At 46.2% G+C, this 26969-nt stretch overlaps 1 protein-coding gene across 1 annotated transcript in view; it reads left to right on the top strand.

The window, feature by feature from the left end:
* The first annotated feature begins 904 nt into the window (after positions 1-904).
* LOC132425884 (mevalonate kinase-like) overlaps positions 905-26969 on the top strand; it is a 96338-nt gene continuing 70273 nt past the window's right edge. Inside the window, 3 exon segments of the mRNA XM_069540153.1 lie at positions 905-919; positions 2129-2238; positions 5434-5575. Of these exon segments, the coding sequence (XP_069396254.1) occupies positions 905-919; positions 2129-2238; positions 5434-5575 (267 nt within the window).

Here is a 26969-nt window from a genome sequence, read left to right as displayed (position 1 = left end):
CCATCTCCCAGCTGGTATTGGGGCCAGGCTGTACTACATAGGAAGATTAAATGCTACCCACAGAAACAGGGCCCCTGGAGCATGATTGTATAGAAACCACGATATATTCCAGTCACCCCAACCCAGGAAGGAGCCTGTCCCAAATGCTGAAGAAGAATGGTCCGTGGAAGGGAGCAGTTTTATGCCCCAAAGGTGGAGCTGATAGCCCTCACCTGAGTTGGCTCAGGAAAGGGGCGATCTTCTGTGTTGACACAGACTTCCGGTATGCATATGCCATTCTACATGCACACGGGACTGTTTGGGAGGAAAAACGTTTGCTTACTGTGGAGAATAAACGGGTGAAGCATGGCTTAAGCATACTGACGCTCTTAGAAGCAGTACAGCTTCCAAAAGAGATGGCAGTGTTTCACTGTAGGAGTCACCAAAAGGGGGTGCAGAGGTAACAAAGGGAAAGAATAAGGTGGACACGACTGCCAAAAGGGTGGCCCTAGAACCAGTAACTTGGCAACTACCCCTCAAACCTTGAAGGCCAGATCCATCCAATTATTGCCCAATCGACACAAAGGAAGAATTAGACAAAGCCCCAAAATGGGCTTTGCTAGAGATCTGGGAGGCCATGGGTGGCTCGTTAATGAACATGAGCGATACTTTTTTCCTGAAATGCAGCTTGTCAAGCCAAGGCTTCTCAAGGAACTCACTACAGGAGGAAAGTTCTATATAATTGGTTACTTGAGGTCACGGTGACTCCTGGCATGAAAAGTACAATCGGTGGGATAGTCAAGGCATGCCCCCATTTACACAATGAACAATCCCAGTGCCAGATGCCTCCAGAGGCCCCCAGATAAGGCCTATTCAGACCACAAGGACACACCCTGGAGAAGACTGACAGATTGATTTCACCGTCATGCCGAGGTACCGGGTAATTTCAGATATCTCTTGGTGCTGGTAGACACATTTTCTGGGTGGAAAGAAGTATTCCCTGATAGAACTGAAAGAGCAGCTGAAGTGGCTAAGGCATTACTCAAATAAATAATCCCCAGGTTTGGGCTCCCAGGATCCCTGCAAAGCAACAGTGGTCCAACATTTGTGTCTCAAGTGACAAAGGGGATAGCATGCGTCCTGGGCCTAAACTGGACCTTGCACTCAGCCTGGAGACCCCAATCATTGGAGAAAGTAGAGAGAACCCATCAGACCTTGAAATGGGCCTTAGCCAAGCTATGTCAGGGAACGCAACAAAATTGAGTTAAGATGCTTCTCACTGCTCTACCCCACACGTGGTTGTCCCCAAGGGATAAGTTCAAGTTAAAAGCCTTTGAACTTACGTATGGTAGATCCATTCCCCACCTAGGAGAGAAGGGGTAACTTAGCCCCCTTGAAATGGAACAGCTCAAGTGTGCCCTCCAGGTAGGAGAAACCAGGAACGCCCTCACAGAATAAGGATGCGCACATCTGCAGACCTGGCTCTCCACCCTTTCTGGCCAGGAGCCTGGGTGAACCTAAAAACCTGAAACACTGGCAGCCTGAAAGCCCAGCTCACCCCTAAGTGGAACAGACCCCCAGTCTGTGATCTCTAGCACCCATTCTGCCCTGAAGATGCAGGGGGTGGCCCCATGCATGCACCACACTCTAGTGAAGGGGGCCCCAGAGTCCAGATAACCTGGGGCAATAGACCCCTGACTACTCGTGTGAACCTCTTTCTGACCTGAAGCTTCTCTTCTGAAAAATGACAGAAAAACAACAAAGCGTGACCAGGGAGATCCAGGCCCTGGCAGTGAGCCTCAGCATCAGGGCACACTCGCCCACAGGCAAGACCGAGATCCCTTCATTTTTTGCCTTGTCTCCAAAAGGTTAGAGAAATGGCCCAGGCCTGGTGACCATCACACAGCTCTAAAGGCAGCTGGGGAGCACTTCTGCTCCTTTGCCCGGGTTACGACGACGCCCACGCTCAGGAGGAAACAGTTACAGAAGATGGACCTGTGCCCTCAGCTCCCCTCAGCACCCCCAGAGAATAAGTAGGACAAATGACAGAGGAGGGAATGTGTCACCGGCAAAGCTCATTAAGAATTCTTGGGGAATAAAAATCAAATCCGGGTAATAAAGTCTAACATTTTGTCTCCTTTGTGCTTAGTCTGGTGTCACTTCTCGTAGGGTGCCCGGGCAGAGGCCTTGTACCTGGCCCTTCAGACCAGAGTTCCTAGCACCAAACGGCGGCGTGGACACCTCAGCTTGGCAGGCCAGGTGCAGAAGCCCTGCACGCAACACTGCAATTCAAGACGGCGGTGGCAGGCTGCGTGCAGAGAGGCTGCGCCAGGCACTGTGATCTGGAGCCCTGAGCAGCCCCGCTGCACCCGCCCTGCAAGAACTCTGACCCCTCCCTTCCCCACTGCCCAGAACCCATAAAGTAGCCCCACTCACTGCCTGTCTGGAGAGCATGTGCTTTTGAACTCATACTTCTCTAATCTTTGGTTAAAGAATAATGCTTTCCTTTGCTTCTGAACCAAACTAGGTCTCATTTTATTGGTGCTAGTGACACCGGTGAGGAGGACTCTTGTTGGGGCCCCACTCGAAAGGGTCACTGGTGACAATACTAATGGTTAAGACTTTAACATATGAACTTGGGTGAGCACAATTCAGCCCCAAAGATGGAACTACTGATGTTTAGCAAGTAGACTCCAGAGACCTGTTAAACATCCTACAATGCACAGGGCAGCCACTCAGCAAAGAACCAGTCAGCCCAAATGTCATTTATGCCAAGACTGAGATGCCCTGGTGGAGATCTGTCCTGGGTGGGTCACTTTCCAACAGAATTGCTCCCTGGGAAAGGGCAAAACAACCATTTGTAAAGAAACTTTCCATTTTCATTCTGAGCTTCCCTGTGTCCAAAAGCTTTGGTTATTTTTGTTAAGGTTTACCCAAATCATTTTTTAAGTGCAAAATTCCTTCCACCATCTTCACATTCAGTTCCCCACCTTTATCTGCAATGCTTCAAAATTCTCAAGGAGTATTGCTGGTGTTTTATTTTCTGTACCTTGATGTGTGCAGAGGTAGATTAATACTACTTCTAAAGAAATTCATTTTCTCCTCTCTCACAACAAAGGTGATACACAGGAGAAATAAATTACAGGAAACAACCATTAGTACAAGAGTGAGTTCCACCAGCTGCAGCAGGAAGGGACCCAGCCTGTGGTTGCTTTAACTTATATATATTTCAACAGGGAGGCCAAGTGGTAAATAAAAATTAAAATTAACATTTAAATGAACTCTGACTGCATTTGAGGATTTTTGTTATTCACATGGTTAAGTGTTACACTAAAAAGAGAAAGGATTTATATTCAAATTACCTATTACACAACCACTTAGCACAAGTAATTTAGCAATGTAAGTCAACTCTTTCATTCCTGGCATCTCCCCCACCCCAACGTTTTTTTCCCCTTAGTGACCAAAAACACAAGGAAACGCTCTCAAATGAGAAATAAAATAGCAGATTTAAAATTACTTCCCCTCCTAACTTCTGCACAAAATCAAAGTTTATCATGAGTCGATGCAAATGAAAGCAAAAGTGTTTCTTCTCAGGGGGTGGAAAAGCATATTTCAGACCACCTCGTTCAATACCTTCATTTCACTGATGAGAAAATTGAGGCCCACGCGTAACAGGGAAGAGCAAAATCTGACTCCATGCTGGATCTGTTTCTTTTACTTTAACCTTTGCTTTTCGTTTCTTTTGTTATTATAATCATACATAATGGCCTGCCTCGGGGAAGCCTGCCCCTCTGCCTGAATGTTAAACTAAAATGCCTCTGTTCAGCTCACAGGGAGATATCCTGACCCTGCCCACCTGTGAATGGCTGCAGAAGAGAAGAAGTTAATACATCCCCTCGCTGAGGCTAGCCAAGCCAGGAGATGTTTTGCAAGACTTATGGCCTTTTTACTTTACTTTCTCACCTTCTCTCCCTCTCTGTTCTATGAAAGAAAATGGTATCCAGACCCCTATAAGATGGTACTCTGGGATATTAGTCTGCCAGCTTCTTGGACACCTGGCTTTCTGAATAAAGTTGCTATTCTTTGCCTCAACACCTCATCTCCCGATTATTGGCCTGTCATGAGGCAAGCAGACTGAGCTTGGATTCGGTAACACACAGAGAAGCAATGTGTCCAAAGACACAGAGGAAGTTAGCAGCAGATACTAGCCTGGAGCTGCAGTCCCCACATGTCAGTCCACTGCTACGAGATGCGGTTGGGGTTCTTTGAGACATCTCATCAATGCCTACAAGCCCCAAAGACATTTGAGACCAGTTCTGCCCTTAGAACTGGAAGAGAGGGGCCCTGCTCTGGGCTGCACACTATAGAGGACCTTGATCTTGTCCTTCCCCGGCTGAGCCCTCCCACAGGCAGAGTCCACAGGGCATGTGGGCATGTGCCCACCCAGAGCCTGCAGTCCCCACCTGTCCGGAACTTCAAGTGCCCACGATATCAGAAGTCCTGCCAAATGACACTAAGCTTCCTCCCAAGACTGGGGCACACTCTTCCCCAAGTTGATTCCCAGGAGAGGATCACATCACTGACTCAGCATGCCTGCACCCCAACCCCCAGACTGAGGGATGGTGAAGGGTGGTGGTTTGCAGAGGATGCAGACAGAGTTTGGGTGTTCAGGTTAGGATGTCCAGGTGCTATGCCGGAGGCTCCTTGTGCAGCAGAACAGAGCCAGGGCCAGGGCCTGGCAGCTCAGGAGCTGGAGGCCTTGGGGACAGGACCCTGCATCCCCAAGTAGCCACCAGCCAGCGCAGACCTTAGCAGAGTTCAGAATCCTATGTTAGAACCTGGCTCTTCCAGGTCAGTATGTAGGTGCATCTGCAAGGTAGGAGGATGGCATGTATCACACTTAATAATTTGTTAGCTTGATGGATAACTTTTAAATATTTAGACAGAGTATACGGATCTTTATTTGTACTATTGTCCTGGGCCTCACAAATGTTGGGGGTGAGGTAATCTGCGACACATCAGAGGCCTGCAGGCTGGATTGGGCCAGCAGAAGTGTTTTGCTCTGTTTTTGGAAGGTTGGCCAAAATAAATAAATAGATAGATAAATAGATTAAGATGTAATGAAATGAAATAGTAAAGATTCCGAATGTCCTTAGCTCCTGACCACAGAGCTCATGCACATATTTATTCCCACGCACTAGTTTGTGGCCACTGCTTAGTCCTTCAGCTCTATTCACATGTGCACACTGAATCATTCCTGTCCCCAGTCTTTGTGAACTTGCTGTCTTGGGTTCTCAGATTTCAGCAAGTATTAAAAATATTACCAGTCCCTCTCTCTCTCCTCTCACACATGGTTCTAGCTGCATTCCTTTGCAGAGTTAATCACAGGAGACTTGGGTGGGAGTCTCCTTTCTCCTCCATTGTGTTAATCCCCCATCATTCGCTGTGCTTTAGCCCATCCTGCCCTGACCTGCAGAAGGGTAACTATGTACATTCAGAACCAACCTTGATTAGGAAAGGCTCCTGCCAGTGCCTTCCACCCAGTGGGAAAATGGCCTTCAGGAGCAGTGACTTTTGCCTAGCAGGAGTAAATTCGGTAAGGCAAAGAACCCCAAAACGTCTGCAGAATCTTATAAAATCTTTCACAGAAAGACTTCTGTTAGCTCCTGATGGCAGCACCCCTTGGCCCTCTTGGAATCCAGGGGTCTGACAAAGCCCAGAAAGTATGCCAGTGTGCCAAGCCCCACAACTTCTCCCTGATCCTTCAGCCAAACAATCCCCCCAAACTCCAATGCACGGTGACTGGAGCACAGACATCAGGGAAGTCTTGACTTCTAGTTCTGAAAACAGAGAGTGGATCCCAGTCTAGCATCATCTGAGATCCTCTAAATGCACGTAAGAGTGCCTTCTGCAATTAAACTCTATGTCCCGAGTCCCTTTTCTAGGACTGCCTTGTGCCTGACGTCTTTTTCTATTATACGATTGTACATGTGGGCTTCAATCTGGCCCTGCAAGAAAAAGAAAGCCCGGGGTTCTTGCATGGTGGGGTTCATGTCTATGAAAATCACCACAGGAAAACAGAAATTTCCCACAGGCTGCAGTCAGGTGGACGCTGGTTTGACTCCTGACTCAACCTCTGAGTGGCTGTGAGATCCTGGGCAGATTGCCTAACCTCTCTGTTCTTCTGTCCCCCTCCTCTGTACAATGGAATGGTGACACCTCTCTCTGAGGATCTGTAGCACTTAGATAAGATATGGGCCATGGCTGTTTTCATGGTTTAGGTGAATCTAACATGGTTCAGTAGCACATCGGTGTTATTAACCAAATGCGTTAAAATAATCTGCACAGCCCATGGCCTCAAAAGTGAGCGAGACGTGTAAAAAAACGTATGACCTTTTGAACAGGCACATACATACGGTGAGTTCACAATTATTTATGATGCCTAATATCAAACACTGTTTCTATTATTAATAATAGTAGCCAAAGAGCTATAGGAATGACTTTTTACAGTGGGCTGGGGAAGGAGGCATCATTTTAACCCTCATCGTTAAATCCTAACATCTTGCCTTACTAACTCTGCACCCCTTCTCTGCCATCAAATTATCCCTGCCAATGAAACACTGATACCTCACCACTACTGAGTTTCTGATACCTTTCTGATTAGGGTATATTCAAATGCTTTTCCTTTCTGTATGATTTGTGAAATTCCTTATGAATAAAGGCTGTTCCTGCAATGAGCAAAGAGGTACAGCTTTTGTTCAGGTTTCAAAATAAGCAAAGAAAAAATAATCGAATCCCTTCACTGGCATTTTGCACCTCTCTTCCCTCCTCGGTCCCTTCTTCATCCCCCATGAAAAGAGCAACAGGAGATGGAAACTTCTATAGCGTGCCCCAGCTTTCTCTTAAGGATGGCTTTGGTCTGTGGTTGATAAGGAATAAATAGGAAGTTGTAGTAAACCCTGAAAATGTTCTCCTTCCTTCCTCCTAAACAGCTCCTGCCCTTCAGAAACCCCAAGGAACATTTTTCAGAAATAAAAGTGAGAGATTTAAAAAGATGAGGTATGCTTGGCTGAAACCATGAGGGTTTCAAAGTTTCCCCTATTGCAGTTAGGTCTGCAGCCTCTCCGAAAGCCCCCTAAATCTTCCAAGTAACACAGACACAGCCCCAAATAACATCACTATCATTTGGTTTTATTTGTACAGTAGATATGACTTGATATTTGTAATTACATCAGTTTGGAAGTAAGCAGGTCTTATTTCTATAGCTTGAGTAAAAGCTTTCCAGGTCCCAGGGCACTGAGGATGAAATCCAGATGCAAAGACCTCTCACCACTCTCTTCTAAGAGATAATAGAGGTAGTTTCAGGAGGTGTGATTACAGAATGAGCAGTTTTCAGCATGGAACGCTTCTACCAACATTGCGTATTTATTCCACTTTACACGCCTGGAACACAAGCTCTCTGTCCCCACACTTAACTGAGGAAGATGCATGATCTCACGCAGCTACAGATCTACTTAGTCTGTTCTATTCTGCCCTATTGACCCAAAACAGCTCCTGGGTCAATAATGAAAACCATTAGTGGACAATTAGTGGAAGACCTTGGTTGAGAACTCAGCAACTCCTCACTTTTCTATTTCTCATCAGACACAAAACCTTGATGAGGAAGGTCAGAGCAAGACTTGTTCCCTATGGTGAAGAAAGACAGCTGCATTTATAACAGCAGCTATAACAGAGGACAGTGGAAGTCCGTGAAACCCCCAAGTTTCTCTCCCACCCGCCAGCCGTGATACCACCCTTCCACGCGACTCAGCCACAAAAATTCACCAACGGATTAAGCCAATGGTTTCCTAACCTGGTTGCATGTTCCAATCCTCCGATGAGATTTTTGCAAGTGCACATCCCTGACCCCACTACAGACTCCCGTAAACTCTTTTGGGGTGTGGTCTGAGAATCTGTGGGGTTTTTTTGTTTTGTTTTTGTTAATTTTTATTGGAGTACAGGTGCTTTGCAATGTTGCGTTAGTTTCTTTTTATTTTGAGTTTTCTTTTTTTTCTTAATTTTTATTGGAGTATAGTTGTTTTACAATGTTGTGTTAGTTTCTGCTGTACAGCAAAGTGAATCAGTCATACGTGTACATATAGCCACTCTTTTTTGATTTCCTTCCCATTTAGGTCACCACAGAGCACTGAGCAGAGTTCCCCGTGCTGCACAGTAGGTTCTCATTAGTTATCTATTTTATACATAGTTGTGTATATACGTCAGCCCCAATCTCCCAATTCATCCCACCCTCTCTTCCCATAACCTTACGTTTGTTAACCATAAGTTTGTTCTCTATATCTGTGACTCTGTTTCTGCTTTGCAAATAAGTTCATCTCTATGAGAATCTGTGTTTTTAAAAGTGCCCAGCAGATTCTGAGACAACTCCCCTGGTACATTTCCTGATTGGTGCTTGGAAACCAAAGGTTAGAAACGTAGGTGAGAACACTCTCTCTAGGAAGCAATGATAAAACTGAAGCTCACTTGTAAATGAAGGGGTGACTTCTTCCAAAAAGTTGACTATGTAGATTAATTTATTAGACGAGATAGGGATATCTTTGTCTCTAAGACAGAGTTCAGGATGAAGGAGGTTGGTAGACAAGAAGACACTTGCAGGTTTTTGGTCTCCTGCATCCACATGTTTGGAAATAGCATCTCAGTTTTTCTTCCGGAACATGCCATCCCTTCCTTGCTCTCTTGCCGGTTGGTAAAGTGGGCTTCACCCCACCCCCAACTCCAGAAGTGGGCATGTGATCCAAGCCTGGTCAGTTGGAACATTCCAGGTGCTAGGGAGCCATAACTGGTCAGGAAAGAGTGTGATGCGTTAGGCCAATCTCCAATAGTCTTCCTGCAACACTAGGGAACGAAAACTCCTCTCTCTGCGGGTCTGTTGGCTGTGAGGAAGAGGACCCCCGCATGGGGTGGATCTGTCTAACACAGAGAGGCGGAAATAAAGCAAAACCAATCCTGATGACATTGGGAGAGCCCTGGTCTCACTGTGGTTGTTCCAGAACTCTCAGGGTTTGAACCAATTCATCCCTCCCCCCTTATTTACTCCTTAGCAAGCTTGAGCGAGATTCCTGTTGACAAAAAAGAGTCCAGGAAACATACTGAGACAAGCCCAGAAGACAGGATGCAGCGTGGTGGCACGGGGGCAGAAGGACAGAAGCAGCCAATATTACTTAACAAATGTTTACAGAGCCCCCACTAAGCACCGGGTACCAGGTCAGGCACTAGAAATACAGAGATAAATAAGCCTCAGTCCTTACTCTGGAGGAGCTTATGGTCTAGCAGGTTCACAAACACAGACAGATGATTGGAGTTTTGTGGACCTCATTGTTTGGGGGAGAGCTGGTAGGAAATCTACAGTTCTATTCTTCCAATTGTGGGAAACATCATGAAATAACTTGCGAGCTTTAATCTCCCCAGCGGTGCAGCTGAAATAGCTCTCACCTCTTTTCCCAAAAGATGTGGAAAAGTGTCACACTCTATGTCATACCCAGATGGTAAAATCAGCAAAAGGAATGCACATGAAAGAGTTCTTTCATTCATTCAACAGACATGTACTCAGGGCTACCGTGGGCCAGGCACGGTGCAGGCTCTGTTTACAACAGTAAACAAGACCGCAAGTCCTGGTGTCATGGGTCTTACTTGGGGGAGGGGGGAGAGGCAGGGGGAAAACTGAGCAAATAAATGATACTCAGTAGTGGTCTGTGATATGGAGGAAGGAAAACTGTGAAATGTGCTAGTCACCCAGTAACCGGGGTGGGGGGAAAGGGAGCTACTTGAAAGCGGAGAGTCAAGGAAGGTGTTTCAGAGCAAGTGACATTTAAGCTGAGTCAAAATTATTCTTCCTTCTGCTCAAGGTCCTTGTTAAAACACATAAGGACGGAAAGCAAGGACTTGGGTGAGCTTATAGACCCAGGTTCTCGACTGTTTCTATGCCTGGTTGCTTACACATCTTTGTACATGCAGCAGAATTCAGTCTGAAATCTACTTTTCTATAACACATTGACTAGTAAGAAGGTTGTAGGGAAAGGGGTAAGAAACTCCCACCTACCAATTACCCACCTTCACTGAAACAGCCCAGCGGGGTTTCCCTGGTGGCGCAGTGGTTGAGAGTCCGCCTGCCGATGCAGGGGACATGGGTTCGTGCCCCGGTCTGGGAAGATCCCACATGCCACGGAGCGGCTGGGCCCGTGAGCCATGGCTGCTGAGCCTGCGCGTCCGGAGGCTGTGCTCCGCAACGGGAGAGGCCACAACAGTGAGAGGCCGGTGTACCGCACACACACACAAAAAAAAAAACAGCCCGGCAGTCCTACCATCTTCCAGCATCAGAAGCAAATGGAGGGCTGCAGCTAAAGGCAAATGAAGCACAGCTCAGAGCCCTTATGCAATGAAGGGTTTTCTGATGGTTAAGGACCAAATCCATGTTCTAATCATCAATTAACAGCTGTTCTCCCGCCTAGAAATTGAAGCAAATCCCACTGTCTTTGGGCAAAAGACCCCCAATCTCCCCAGAAGCAGGAATGAGGATTCGATGGCCCGTTCCCTTCCTACTTTGAGAGAAGCCACTAGCATGCTGGCAGCAGAGCTGTAGACTGGCAGGAAGATGCCAAGCCCAGCTCTTACACAAGTCCAGAGCAGTGTGCATTAGGTACTGGCTGGAACCTGCTGGAGTAATTGGGAGATCAGACATTGGCTTTTATGTGCTATTTGAAGCAGTTTTCCTTCGGGGGCTTTCGTTTTTTAATGCATTTCTGATTTGGCCCGGATTTTAGAATAACGGTAGCTTACGTGTGCTTAGAAGAAAAACAACAGATTCAAATCGTGCTTTTAGCTTTCAAAGGCGAGCAATCTTTATGGCAGTGCCTGTTTCAAAAGGCATTAGCCTGCTTTACCCTAAAACGCTGTCTGCTTTTCCTGGTCTCATTGCGTGTGTGTGTGTGTGTGTGTGTGTGTGTGTGTGTGTGAACATGAAAGCCTTATGCCTTCTGTTCTAAGGTTTCAGAACCTGCCAAAATGATGCCAACAAGCATCTACCCCAGCACAACGCCTCCAAAACCCACTGTCCCTTTGCCACCCATGTGTCTTCAGGAGGTTTACTGTGCTGTCAAAGCAAAGAGTGACGCTGAATGGTTGCCCCGATGAGAATTCTGCAATATCGTCACAGCATTGCATGAAATCCCACTCAGAGTGCTCTGTTGTCAGAGTAGGTCTCATCATAAGATCTGCAGAGCCCAGGACAGGAGCGCAAATGGATCCCTATGCCCGCCACGTCTGAACATTTAAAAGTTACAACCGAGGTCCACCCAGGGCCCCCAGCCTGTTCCCCAACACCCACCTTCTTGACCTGGAGGTTAAGTGAGTCATGCTGTCTGTCCCCTCAGGGGCCACTGGCAAGCCTGAGTGATGGTAAGGTTTGGCCAGCACAGGGCAGGATGGAAGCTGAGTCAGGAGCCAGGATTCCTGGGGGTGACGAGATCTGCCCGCACCTGGGATAGGGACTCACCTGGACAAGCTCCTCAGGGAGCAGAGTGTACAGGTTTCCCTCTGCTGCCTGAGGATTTCCAGACCTGTAGGACTTTCCGAACTACACCATCCAAGCAGAAGGGGACAACCAGCTCAGTCACCCGGGGAACTCAGTTTGGGTGATTCGCGGCAGGCAACCTTAAAGCACTGACACTTTCCCTCATTTCCCAGGCTTGGCTATTCTCCCCCCTCCCCCCATACACCTGTGCTCTTAATTCCACATTCTCTGGAAGCTCCATCCCGCTTTCCCACCTCTTACCCATAAGGCCCATTTACTTACCAGACATCCAGAATGCTTCCTTACAAAACCAAAACAAACAAATAAACAAGGTCTTTATTTTGGTGGTTCTGACACACCCCAAGCAGGGGTCCCTCTTGTCCAGATCTCAGGAGTGTCTGTAGCAGAGTGAACTGAATTGGCTGTTGGTCTGGCCGAAGTTTGCTGGCCCGTTAAGGTGGATACCAGTTGATGGTGCCTATTTGCTAACAGAACTCTGATTTTCCATTGAAGATATACTGTCTCAACCATGGCAAGAAGCCCTGCTATCACTCTCGATCAAGATACCCTGGCCTCTGTTGACCTGGAGGTGGGCCACTCAGAGCTCACTTCTGGCCATCTGAATATCAGGGCAGAAGACAGTTGGGAATACCTGTCAGGTGACAGGCATTCCCTGTCAGGTGTCACCATCAGGTGACAGTTGGTGTCACCTGATGGTGACACCCTGGGAGGACCACCTGAGCGTCCACTGGTTCCTGCTTCCTGGGTCCTCGCAGCTTCCATGGTTTCTGCTCTTCCCAAGGCCCATTCTTCAGCTTTGCCTTCCATTCTGTGAGCTACGGCTTGTATACATCCAATAAGTTCCGTTCTATTAAGTTTGCCAGGGTTAGTTCCTATTGCCTGCATCGAAAAAGCCCTAACAGACACATTAGTCATGCAACCTTCATGGTGTGGAAGAGAGAGCTGGACTTTAACAAAGGGGCATAGCATCAAATCTGAACGAATAGGAGTTTTCCTTTGGACTATGTCACTTGCCTGCTAAAAACCACCAACGAACGGATTGCACTCTTTATTCTCCCCAACCTCCCCTCCTGGCCACCACCACAGCCCATTCTCTCAACACAACCAAAATCTAAACGTGCTTTAACATGGCTCTCCATCCTTATTTACCCCTTACACAAACCCTCCCCTCTACAGACACCGTGCTACTTGTCTCCTCTGCATAAGTCCCTTTGTGGTTTACTTTAAATACTTCTGGGTAGATAGTATGATATTCGGAATGTAGCAGGTGAAGTTTCAACTCTTAAGGGTGTGGGCTATTCTATAAGAAGAATCGTCTTCCAGACCTGACAGTAACAAGGAGACAGTCTCAGTTTGGAATGCATTGGTCTCCTGTATGTATATGTATGTATGTGTGTGTGTGTGTCTGTGTGTGTGTGTGTGTGTGTCTGTGTGTGTGCGTGTGTGTATATACAGATATATATATGCATACACACACCTTTGATCTCCATTTTGAACAAATGGAGAGCATGCCTTAGAAAGTCTTCTACAAGTAGCACAGCCAATTAGGGAGGTAGTTGTGCAGCATTTATTTTTTATTATAATTATTTGTACTGTTAACTTCCTAGTTCTGGAGAATAGTGTTCAGGGGGTGCTCAGCTGATTGAAGTTCTGGGAAACACTTCTATACATTAGAGCTCCCTGATTAGGACATTAGCTTCTATAGGGCACTGAGGATGTTTTATTCATCTCTGCAAGTCCTAAGCAGGTCCTATGGCTGATATATGGTAGGTCATCAGGAGTTCAATACAAAATGGCTGCATTAATGACTAAAAGACCATTAATTCACAGTCAATAATCTGGAATTGGTAATATAACTTGAGCAAAGAAAAATTATAAGAACAGCAACAATGTAAAGATGTGCTAATTGAGTTGGCTAAAGATGACATGTATGTAAGCATTTTGTGATCCCTTTGCTTACAAACCAGCGCCTCCCACCACATCTCACCTATTCATGGAAACAAGCTTGGCCGGACCCTGAATGTTCATCCTCAACTTACCTATGTACTGGATTCACTGTATGTGTCGGCTGAAATGTCATTTCACTGCAGTTGCCTTCTCTGAACATTGTCCCCGCCCACAAACGCCATTCAGTGTCCCTGCTCCCTGAACTGTTCTCTCACGGCAGTGATCATGGTTGAATTATAAACTGATTTGGGTGATCATGTGATCACTGTTTATCTGTCACGCTAGACTCTAAGCTTCCTGAGCAGAGAGGCTGCATCTATTTCATTTACTCTTGATTCCCAGCGCCCAGCTTTAGGCTTTCACTTAGTAGATGCCCGATAAATACCTGAAACATTAATGAACAAATGTTCCACGTGTGTCATTTAAACAATTAGCCAATTCAGGCTGTTACAGCAATTCAGACTGGCCTTGCTGTCAATTTTCCTGAATAAATAAACAAGATTTTACAACCATCCGTAAGTCAAGACCCTAACAAAGCCATCTAGAAAGTACTGAGTTTAATCTCAGTGGGAAAAACTGAGAACACAGTTTTGCACAGTCTAGCAGCTCACATAGGGCAGCTGTTCTCCTTACTGAGCCTTTGGCCAAAGTATAAAATAATGGAAAGACAGACCCTCTGGGAACACCAGGAACCACGATGCGACTCTGTCCTCGGCTTTGTGCTGTCTTTTATGCCATCCTCGAAAACGTGCTGTTTTGACCTAATCGCTCCAGTTTTCTTGCTTCAGGGATGACTCCTCATACTTTGCCTTATGTGCTGCATTTCAGGACACACTGTTTCATCCATCTCCGTAGTCCTTTGTGTTGGGATTTCCAAAAAAAGCATCCCACAAAACTAACCAGATTTCTTCATGCCTCCTGTTCAAGAAGAAGATGCCCCGGATTCGCAAAGAGCGTATTGAGCAACATGTTCGCAGTGCTCCTGGGGAGGAAAGGCACTTTGGCAGAGGAACTCCATTACCACTCAGATCTTTACGCATGAATTCCAGAATAGGACAGGACGCATGCTTCTCCCCCACACTAGCAGATCCACGTGGTAAAAGGTGACTGTTCCCTCCAGCCCCTGCCGGGCTGGCTCTTGGTAACTGCAACAGCTGCCTGATTTCTCATTCCCTGGGTCCCCACCTCTCACTTTCACTCTCCCCTCTGCATCTATGTGACATTTCTAAAGGACAAGTTGTATTCAGCCCCCTGCTTAATCCCCTTCAATCTATGCATTCTCCTGACACACATGTATCAACAGTAAGCACGTGCTGTGTACCAGGCACAGGGCTCCTCAGAACACTGTGGCGAACAAGATGGCAGGTCTCTGCCACCATGGAGTTTCTGTTTTCTGTTGGGGCAGCCACACATGAACAGGTACCAAAGCTCCCCATCACCCTTAGGATGGAATCCAAGCCTTCCTTGGGAGGCATGCAAAGCCCTTCAGGATGTGTGTCTGCTTGCCTCTTTTCCAGCATTTTCTCGCATATGTTCTAGAAGCTTCCTCGATGTCACATTCAATGCCATGGGCATTCTGAACTACTGGCAGTTCATCAGACCTGCCATCCTCTTTTGCAGCTTGGCTTTTGTCAACTCTGCCCCTTCTGTGTGCTTCGCTCTTTTTTTTTTTCCTTCTCTGATGCTTTTCCTAAAAATCTCCTAGTCATTCTTCAGTGCTTGTCTTATAGGTCACTTTCTATCCAGAAATCCTTCCTTAACACCTCTCTTCCCGTTGCCCCTTTCCTACTCTCTCCCCAGCTGGGTATAGATGTCTCTCCTCTCAGTTCCCCAGTGCCTTAAGACCACCATATCACAACACACAACCACTGGTTTAGAATGGCCCATTTCTTACTCATTGTTTATACTCCCCCATTTCCTGGCAACTAGGAGTGTAAATTTCATCTCCCCTCTTGGATCCACTACACTGCTAGACTTTTCTCTAGGAGAAAAGTTTATACAGAGCTTGCAAGGTTCATTGATATGTCAGAGGCTATAAACTGGTGTGAGGTAGGGACGGGACTTGAACCCACATGTCCTGTCCCTGAATGTCTGTGCAGAAACTGCAAAAGCAGATCACACTTAGGAATAACTGACAGGGATTCAGGTGACTTGTGCAAGGGGACCATATGTCCCAGTTTGTGCAAGACAGTCCTGGCTCATGCCTGGTGACCGAGTATAATCATTTACATTTTCTTTCACTTCCAGAAGTGACACTGACTTACTTGGCACCACGTGTAACTTATGTGCCTGTTTATATGGCAGCAGGATGTCCTCTGAATTTCACTTAGAAGGTGCCCTAAGAGTGTTTGCTGAGGGCTCTGACAGGGCCACTGTTACAGATACAGCAAGTGGTTCCAAGAAAGCCCAGACCACAAACCAGTAAGAGCCCTCCTTACAACCAGACCATGCAATGCTCCTTCAAGTGCTCTGTAAAAATGCCCATCTGAGGGTGACTGTTTGGGACTCACTTGCCTGGAAGTTTATGTCGTACTCCAGAAAACGTGCATGATGATTACTAGGAAAGCAGCTGGGGATGTATCCAGACTTAGGAAGTTAATACGGCCGTGATGGAAAAGGAGTCTGGTTCTTTAAATAACATTGAGAAGCCCTGCAGGTGGCACCGGCCACTTGGCAGACTTTACTGGCTTAAGCAAAGGCAAGAAAGAAAAGTAAACCAAGAAGAAATGGTCCTCCCCAGCCAAGGGCAGAGAGGTTTTCCATGATGTCCAGTGGAGAGCAGACTGGCACATCTCCCATGGGAGAGTCAGATAGAGGAAGAATGACGAAAGCCTTTGTTTGATGAACCTCCAGCCAGGACTGCAGACTCCAACCAGGTGTCAGACACAGTTTCTCCTTTAAACAGTTACACGAGTCCTTCATCTAACTGCCCCAGGCCGTCTGAGGACAGTGGGTAGGAAGAAGAGAAGCCAGGCACATTGTCTCTGCCCTCGAAAAATTCAGAGCAGAGACTGCAGAGCCATTGCCTTCTACAAACTCTTCAATTAAACCTTGATCTGAACAAGTACAGTCTGATGACATAGCCAACATTATGAGAAAATATTCTAGAACCAGTTGGAGCTTTAGTCTTTGTAGCTCTTATAAATTGAGAACATGAAACTATAACTCTTAAAAGAACTACAGAACCATGGAAATCCAAGCCTTTTTTCGAGGTGGTGGGAAGTCAGGGAGTTTAAAAGAGGGAGGCAAAAATTTTTCCACCAAATTGTGTCTGAAAGAATGAAAGGTAATGACTTGAGGTTATACTGCTAGAAACTGGTCCTGGCTCCTCCAAACTAAGTAGAGGAAAGCAGAGGAAGTGGTCCTTGTTGTCACAACTCAATGAAGGGATTTAAAGTGTGTTGCAAGATGCTTCCCCAGAAACAGACCACCAGCAAGGAGTTTTAGCCCTGAAGGAACTCTAGAATGATGTTTTCACCATCTCCTAAAGCCAGCCCCTCCTAATTTCCTTGCATTGGGGAGAACATGATAGAAGGACCATTGTATCATAGAATATTGAGGTTCAGAGATACTTATAATCCAACCACAAAACCCACTTCCCCTTTCTAAATTCCCAGAGCATTAAAGAGGTTGTAACTTCTGTCTTTTCTTAATCCCAAAGCAGTTATTTGAGGTAGCATCATAGTAATACTTCCAGTCTCGTCTTATGCTGCTGCCAATGCTATTTGAATATTACAAAGTGTTTCCTGCCTCAGGACCTTCACACATGCTGTCCCTCTGCCTGGAAAATCCTGTTCACCCCTCTCTTGCCATGTTGGCTCCTTTTCATCCCATAAATATTACCTTAAATATCATCTTCTAAGACAGGCCTTTTCTGACCATTCTATCTAAACTAGGTCCCTCTTCCCCTTCTGACAGACGAAGAAGGTTTTTTCCTTCTTCATCATCATATATTTTCCCTTTCTCATGACCACTACCTTAGGGAAGGTACATAGGAAAGAACAAGAGGGCAGTAGCCCACGTCTTCCTGGTTTTGTTTTTACTAAGACCTAAGTTCTTAGTGGATTTAGAAGTAAAGCAGAAAATCTCAAAGAAACTTGGAAGGGAAAGGATTTCCCCCAGACTAAAGGAGGATTCCCTGGAGAGAAGGAAGGAGGTATGAGAGAGGGTCTGTATGGGGTTCACTAGAGCCAAGAGGACCAGCCCCTTGCTTCTCTATAAGACCTATGGGATGGGGGAGGATAAGTAGTGTGGGAGAGGAAAGAGCTATGGTCCAGCTGAGGTATATGCAAGAGGATGGGCTCTCATACAGCTCCACCTGGGCATGGAGGTGGCAGGAAGTGGGGTGGTCTATGAGGACAGAGACCATGGATGGCTCAAAGGCAACATATATGGACAGTTGACAGGGGACCAGATGAGAAACCTCCTACCCAAATTCCTCAGTGCTGCTCAAGATACCAGAATTGCAAAATGACCTGCAGAGCATGAAGGAAGCCAGGAAGGACTGTGGGCTCAGAATATGAAATGAAGTTGGGGTATAGAAAATTAAGAGAACGAGTTTGTGTATGGAGAGTCAGACTGTGATAATAGATTAATAAATAATATGTGGATGGCTGAGCTGTACACGAAGTTTAGGGGTATGTCCTTTTGAGACCCCATCAAGCGCTATTAAATTCATGGATGCTCTTAAAGACCACACATAAGGCAAGTCTCTCTACCCTTTAATAATTTACACTTTAGGGGAACGGAAGAAAGTCCAGGCTTTGGAGTCAGACAGCTCTGCCACTTTTATGTATGGGACCTTGGGTGAGGTACTTCACCTCCCTGAGCCTCACGGCTTTTGAGTAGATCAATGAGCTAATGCTTACATTATACCCAATATAATATTCAGCACATAGTAATAGCTCATAAATCATGACTACAAAAAATTTTAAGTGAAATAGCTATGTACCTGGCCCGAAGTCCCAAAAGATGCACAAAAAGGTAACATTTATTTTCCCATCACAAGTGAAGAAATTTAGAGAAGAGATTTGCTCAAAGGCAAGCAAGTGGCAAAACTGGAACTTGAACCCATGTCCATGAGACTCTTAGTCTAGAGCTCTAGTCACATTTGTTTTTTTCAAAATATACAAGGGCCAGGCACTAAGTATATAGCAGAGAAATAAAAATGGCAAAAAAATCCCTGCCTTCATGGAGTATATGTTCTGGAAGAAACACCAAAGCCCAGCCCATCATTAACATATCATTTGAGTTGCCTTTCCAGCAATGAGAATGGATCCTACCTGTTCATTGGCTCTCTTCATCCGTTCCTCACGAAACGCAGATTTGCTGGATGGAGAAAGGATGCACGTTTGCTAAGCACCTGTGATATGTTAGGCAATTTGCATGCATCCTTGTATTTAGAGGCAAACTGGAGTCAGGGCCACAGACAGACCCCATATCACAGGGCAAACATAACGGGCCCATGCAGGGATTGAGGCCGTAACCTCGATCACATTCTAAACACACCCAAATGAAGGAGCTCATGGGCCATAAACTACTAAGAATGGTAAACATGCAAGTCCCCTTCTGCAACTAGCTCTAGCTTTGAGAGTTGATTTTCAAATCTGAATGTTTTCTGTTTGTTCACGTTTGTTTACATTTGAGAGACTTGATGGTGTAACATGGGACAGGACCATAGTCAGCTGGGTGCCCCGCTGTGTCTGAGAAAGACTGCTTCCAGCCCGGTGTCTCAAGACAAACGTGGACTTTGGAGTCAGACTTATTTGTGTCTCAGATTCTCCCTCACCTGCTGTGTGATCACGAGCAAACCACCTCAGGACTTCTCTAAACCTCTGTCGCCTCATCAGTGATATAAGGGTGGTATATTAGTTTCCTCCTCTTGCTGTAAGAAGTTATAACAAACTCTGTGGCTTAAAATGGTACAAACTTTCTATCTTCCAATTTTGGAGGTCAGAAGTCTGACGTGGGTCTTGCAGGGCTAGAATCAAGGTGTCGGCAGAGCTGAGTCCTTTATGGAGGTTCCAGGGGGGTATCTGTTTCCTTGCCTTTTCTAGCTTCTAAAGGTTGCCCGCTTGCCTTGGATGAGTCACCGAGAAAAGCGTAAAAACTATGAATTGGGACTAGGGTGGTGATGGAGGGAATGGAAAGCAGGTTAGCTTGACCAGGACAAAAAGACTAGACAGTAGAGGGGATAATTATGACTCTGGGGGAAAGAAAACAAACTCAGTAGCAATTTTTTCCCCCAGAAAGTGAGGGGTTAACATTCTCTTCTGCAGAATTGAGTACAGGATACACCCTTGAGGGCTGATTTTCTGTTGTAAACAATAACACTCCTTTCCCTCAGTCCTGCTGACTAGGAGAATGGAGATTCCTAAGAGTAGCACCAGACTCCCAGGGCTTTGATGCGTCCCATTCCTGGCAGAAGAACTCCAGGTCCACTTGCTGGGGAGCCACAGCAAGGAGCTGGGGTGGCACTGAGTGGTTTAGGTTTGCATGGAACCACTAGCAAATGCCCTCTCTGGTGATACAATGGAGGCAGAAGGGCCTCCCTGTACAGATGCCTGAGAAACCTTCACTCCCCATTAAATGCAGCTCAGAAACGTTCAAGACCCCAGTCACCTCCAGACTCAGAGCTCAGATTTCTTCCTTTTGGTATTCAAGACCCCCCATAATCATCACTCACTCACCCAGTCAACATGCATGTGTCTTATATCCCAAAGCCCCTCAACCCATGGATCATATACTCAGATCTTCATCAAGTGCAGGCTGCCGTCCAATGCAAACCACGTGCCAGAGCCCTTCCCTGCTCTGAAAGGACACCAATTGCCACGTACATTTCTTGAGTACTTATTACGTACCAGCTGATATTCGAAGAGCTGTGAACACAATCCTTGCTATAAGCCTACGATATAGGTCCTATTTTGTCCCTACTTTATAGGTTAGGAAACTGAGACAGCTACAAATTAAATAGCTCACCTTAGGTCACACTGTCAATTCTAAAGCAGTGGTTCAACCAGGGACAAATTTGTCCCCCTGGGGACAGCTGGCAATGTCTGCAAACATTTTTGGTTGTCACACTGGGGGATGGAGGGGGATACTATCGGTATCTAGAGAGTAGAAGCCACGGATGCTGCTAAACATCCTACGATACACAGGACAGCCCCACAACTAAGGATGATCTGGCCCAAAGTGTCAACAGTGCCAAGGCTGAGAAACCGTGCGCTAGGACCAGGTTTCACACGCGGGCAGCCTCGTTGAACATGCATTGATGATATCCCTGGCCACGTGGTATTAAAACAATTTGTCTCCTACACTAGCTCATGTGTTTCTCAAAGGCAGGGACCACTTTTTATAAACATTTATATCTCTCACGCATGACCTATAACTCAGTGAATGCTTGTAAAACAAATGAACCAACCAACAAGCAATTGAACAAGTAATTCCTGGCACAGAATCTTCTCCTTTCCTGAATGGTTCATTCTCTTTTCCTTCCTTTGGCCCTTATCATCTTCTGTCTTAATTTATCATCATCCAGGTACTTGTCTCGTTTCTGCTATTAGAACAGAATATTCCAGAAGGCAAACACTGAGCCACCATGCTTGTGGTCTCAGTAGCTCCAGCATTTAGCCCACAGGAGACCTTTAGTAAATATTTATTGAGACAGAATGTTCTCCATTTCTTCCTCTCCTTCCCATTTTCTACTTTATGCACCCTGTGCTTATCTTATCTTCATTTACTCATTCAATCTACTGAAAATTCCAAAGTGACTGACAGGCTGCGGAGGTTGTAGCCAGAGTGATTTAAAAATCAGGCATCATAGGTATGTGCTGGAGGATACCCAAGATACATTTAAGAGCCTGTGAAAGTGTTCTCATTTTACTTTTTTTAATCAGGAGAAAAATAAATAGTAATGAATATATAAGAATGAACTCAGCCTGGATTATATTCATCTTTATAAAAAAGCAGGCATAAAACATAATTTTTTTTTTCAATGAAGGCCCAGAGTGGCAAAAGTGCTCAGGCTGCTGCAAGCCATAATGCAGCCCTGGGTTGTAGTAAGTACTGGAGCCTTTTGCTCCCTACCCTAATGAACTGACATCAGACATGCTTCTTCACCGCAGAGCAGAAGAAAATGTTCAGTGCCTGGGATACCAACTGCCTTAGTTATCTACTGCTGCGTAATAAATTACCACAAACACAGGAGCTTCAAACAGCACGTTATCTCGTACTCTGTGGGTCGGGAGTGCAGGCATGGCTTAGCAGATCCAGATTCTCTGCTTCAGGTTCTCACCAGGCTGCAATGAATGTGCTGGCTGGACTGCATTCTCATCTGAAGATTCAGCCGGGAGGAGTCCATGCCCACGTGCACTCAGGTTATTGGCACCATTGAATTCCTTGTGGTTACAGGACTGCATTCCTTGCCACGTGGGCTCCCTCACAGCATGTCTGCTTGCTTCTTCTAGGGCAGCAGGAGGGCAAGAGTGACTCTCACTAGACAGACTCTTATATGATGTGATGTAATCACGGGGTGACATCCTATCGCCTCTGCCATGTCACACAACAAAATAATGGAAGTGGTATCCCGTCATCTTTGCTGTGTCCTATTGGTTGGAACAAGTCACAGGTCCTGCCGACATTCAGGAGAGGGGAGTACACCAGTGCATACACACCAGCAAGTGGGGATCATGGGAGTCACCTTGGATGCTGTCTGCTATGCCAACCTCATGGGCATTCCACACACAGTAGGAAAATGAGGGCCAACCAACCCGCAGGTGGGTACGTGAGCATTTCATTGCCAGGAGGCCTGGGCTCCCCCTTGCGATACACACATGAATCACTCCCTAGCTTCATCCAGGTCCCTGCTCAAGTATCACCTCCTCAGAGAGGAGAAGGCATCCCCTGAAGCCCCCCTCCCCCCTTTGCTCCTCAACGCCTTCTAGCCACCTCTGTTGCTCTGGCAGAGATCGTCAGAAGCGACCAAATAGTCCTCCACTCTCCTACACATCCCAGCTACCCAGGCTGCTGGAGGAGGGCCAGAGCATGCGACCCCCTATAGCACACAGTGTAAACATGTCCGCTCCCCAAGAATTTTCTCTTATGCTTTCTACCTCAGCACTCTCGCCTTCTTTTAATCAAAGAGCTTATCAGCATTCTGGGATATGATCTCCATTGTAATCTCCTGTAGGGCATGCTACATGGCTTCATAGGGCAGCAACCACCGCCAGGCCACAGGATGTATGAGACAAAGCAACGTCTTTCTGATTATATCAGGATGCCTAGTATCACTGTTTTTGGACCCGGTTCTGAAATACTGATGAGGTCATCTGACAGAGAGTGCTCGAAAAGGTTAATATCTTGGCACAAAGCATAATGTGTAAATACGTAGACAATGATCATGTATTTATACATCACGCTTTGGAAAGACGTTCTACGTAAATCTCTCCCTCTGGCGCTCAGAGTTAAGGCCCTGTCTGAGTTGGGGAACTCGGCTCTTTGGCTGACCCCTGAGGGGAGCAGCTACGAGGCATAAGCCAGCATTAGTGTAAGGAACACCTGGAGATTCTGGTTCTGGATTCCAGGTGCTTATCCTGCAGCAGGGGAGAGAACAGGTACTTAAAAACCAGACTTCAGGGCTAAGCAGACCGTCAAGGGACTGCTGCAATGCCCAGAGCCTGTTGTTAGCCTCTGCGCTGCACTAGCACCTGTCCACAGTGAGCATTAGCGGAGGCGAGGCTTAGCAGAGCTCCTGCACACAGTATGCGCTTGCTAGACAGTAGCTATTTTCAGACTTCTTACCTTTTGGTTGAAGAGAAACAGAGAATGCGATGCACTACAGTGTATAATGCGAACATACCGCTTCCCAGTCAATTTTTTTCTTGTACTTTACCTTAAAGGGCAGCAGAGAGGTGGGTGCACAGGAAAAAACAAACAAGCAAAGACCCACCCCTTGACCAAACCTAGGCTTCTCTGAGCCCCTTCTCAGCCTGCACAGCCAGTTTTAGCAAGACCTCTGCTAAGCCAGGGTTCTTGAAGAATCGCCCTCCCTTTGATGTCTCCTCTTAGTAATTTTCTATCCACTGACCCCTCACTCTGCACCTGGCAATAAATTTCCCCTGTCTTTGCAATATTCAAAGTTGAGCTCAGCTTTAATGACTCTCCCCTATTGCAATGGTACTGAATTAAATCTGTCTTTACTGCCTTTACCTAGTACTGGGCTCAATTTCTCTTTCACAAAATAAAGCATTCAAAAACCACCAACTTTTCAGATAATTTCAACTAAATAATGCTCGTTTGTTGTAATTACGGGGTTTTTGGATAACGCTCTCAATCTCCTGCTTTGTTCTGAGGCTGTGGAGCTGAAGGGAGGATGGTGGAAGGCGAGCCTGCCTCTCAGCACTGTCACACCTGTGCACATGTACGTATGCATACCTGTACACATACAAACACACACAAGCACATATGTGCATGCACACACGCACACACACATATACACAAACACACACAGTCCCTTCTCCTTTACTTCTGCCTGGTTAACTCCTCAGTCAAGGCAGGGCCACTTCCCCCAGGATCAGTCCTTGACCTCCTTGACCAGGTCAAACTTCCCTACCACTTCAGGCCCTCCAGGCAGCACTGTCAGAGCCTGTGACCGGATGCTTGTTCCATGATTCTTTGACTAATGTCTGGATTCCCATCTGTCTATCACGTGAGCTCTTTGAGGGCAGGGGCACTGTCTGTTTTTCTCACCATCACACGACAGTGCCAGGCAGAGCTCCCTCCACATTGAAAGCCTCAGGAAACCTCAGCTGAGCTAGAGAAAGGGGGACAGAAGGAAGGAAAGGAGGGAAAAAAGAGGAAGGAAGGAAGGAAGGAGAGGGAGGGGGGAGGGAGAGGAGGAGGAAGTAAAAAAGGAAAGAGGAGAGGGAGGGAGGGAGGGAGGAAGGGCACAGAGTATGAGTACTAAGGTCAGAGAGGGGAGCAGAGGTACCCCTGGCAACTGTGGACAGCCCAATACTCCTTGCTGAGGAGGTGAAACTTTTGCCAGTAGGCAATGGGTAGTCGTGAAGAGTTTTAAGCAGGAAGTTGGAGGTGTTGTAGTCAAATATGTATTTTAGAGAAATCAGTTTGGCTATTCAGAGCAGTATGCTGGTTAAGCAGTCCAGACCAGAAAGTCTGGAGGCCTGAGTTAGGACGGTGATGGTAAGCATGGAGAAGAGCAGATGAACTTAAGAAATGTTGAGATGCATTTGGCCAGAATTGTTGATTAGGTACTGATGAGAAGGGTTAGCTGGAGCCCACTGAGCGTTTCCTCTATGCCAGACATTATGCTATAGGCTTTGCAAACACTATGCCATTTAATCCTCAGAAATGCATCAAGGTAGGTACTCTCCAATTTTGTGGTTGATAAAAATGAGTCAGAGAGAGGTTAAGGAATTTGCACAAGTCACACAGCTAGAGATCGGTAGAGCTGGCTCCAGACCCAAACCTTTAGCCACTGGGTCCCCATGAGATAAAGTCACACCAGACATGAGCTCTGTATCCCTTCACAGAGCTCACAGTCCAGTGTTTTTAAACCTTTTCTTTCTAAGCAGCAGAAATACTATAAGGAACCAATCTAAATTCCCAGCTTGGGCAAATGGGTAGGCAGTGGTACCATTAATTAAAAGTAGAAGAGAGGCTGCTTGTTTGGAGTGAGGCTTGAGGGTAATGGCTTGCATCTGAAGTATTGTGTCTGAGCTGCTGTGGGACATCCAAGGAACACTGTCCAGTGGGCTCCTGGATGTTCAGGCCATAATTCGAGAAGGATCTAGATACATATTTGGGAATAAAATTGGAAATGACAGCTGAGGATTAGGCAAATGGCCAAGATCAGTGGTTCTTGAAGATGTGCTCCTCAGAGCTTAGGGTTCTATGCAGGTGCTTCGGGAGCCAGCAGTGGGGCAGAGAAGGGGTGCCCATGCTGCCCACCCCCACTACCACCAGGGCAGAGCTCCAGACTTCAGTTTATAACTCTGTTAGTTCTGCTTCTAGGCAAAGAGTTTAAGATGGATAGATGGGCAAATGGATGGATGGATAGATGGACAGACCAGGGAACAAATAAAGTGGACCCAATAGGCAGAGAATGCTTTGGCTGGAAAGGTTCACACAAGCTCCCCAGGCACCCCAAGCCCAAGCCAGGTACATGCAGAAAGGTCACAAGAAGATTTCAGATCTTCTGTCTCTGATAGGAATGAACAGTCTGGCAAAACGGCTGCCTTGGTTAATGCTTGCTCAGGATGTAAGTGGGAAATTCAGAGGCTGCCAATAACGAGACATAGGGCTTGTAGCCTGCTGACCCTGAGAGAAGCAAGGGCCAAGCCCCTGGGCCCTGACCACACCCTCGCTCTGGGAAACTCAGTGCCTGTAAGGACTAGAGGAGCACAGCTAGTCCTGGACGCGGGCCACATACATCTTGCTAAGCAAACCTCCATGATCTACTGTAATAACAGTGCAGGGAGACTGTGGGTCCATACTTTGAGTCTGACCCATGCAGCTATCTTCAATAATCTCTGTGAGCAAAGTCCCAAGCAGGCCAAAAATGATTTCTGTGTTGTGTCAAAAGCCAGCAAACAAGATGTGATGCTGGAATGTATCTGGATCACACACATACACCCTCAGGTTCCTTTCTTCCTTCTTTTCTTTTTTGGTGGGGATTTTTTTTTTTGATTTAGTAATAAATAAAAATATATGTGTGCCTATTCCTGCCTAAATTGTCAACAGCAGGCATGGCTATTAAACCACAAGGGCACCATCTCCCGTACCTACTTTGGATGTATTTTCCCCATTTTTGACTCCAGGAATGTTTGTTCTGGCTGCATCTGGGATGAGGATTTTTAAACTGATTTTTCATTTGGTGAGAAAAAGTGGGTCATATTGAAAATGGCTCTCTGCGAACCTGTAACAGATGCTGTCGCCGCACAGTCATCATTGGATGAATCCACCATCCATGATTCCTATTAAAATGTTTATCAAACTGCTGGTGATTTCCAACTAGATAATTGAAACTAATTTTTTGGAGAATTCACATAAAAAGTGCTTCTCTAGAAATAGAAAGATTGGGGCAAATGGACCTTGTCTATTCTCTACACTATGAAATAAAACTTCCAAGCCCTCCTTTGATGGTGTGTTCTTCTGCCTTTCTCCTCAATTTCATGACACACTCATTTGTGAAAATAGTAGAAGTTGTAGTTCCTCTATACGACAACAACCCTATTATTATTATCCCCATTTTATAGATGAAGAAACTAAGGCTTAGTGATAAGCAACCTGCTTGAGGAGTTGCAAACTAGGAAGTAACAAAGCCTGGATGGAAACCTCTCTAATTCCTACACACCCCACTGTAGGTTGGCTCCCAGGGATGCATTAAATTAGAATCAGGGAACACGGACTCTGACCTTCTCTCAGTTACTATTGGTAA

The sequence above is a fragment of the Delphinus delphis genome, chromosome 1 (genome assembly GCF_949987515.2).
Source record: "Delphinus delphis chromosome 1, mDelDel1.2, whole genome shotgun sequence".
NCBI lineage: Eukaryota > Metazoa > Chordata > Mammalia > Artiodactyla > Delphinidae > Delphinus > Delphinus delphis.
The sequence above is the reverse complement of the archived record's forward strand: the minus strand, read 5'-3'. Positions and strand labels throughout refer to the sequence as shown.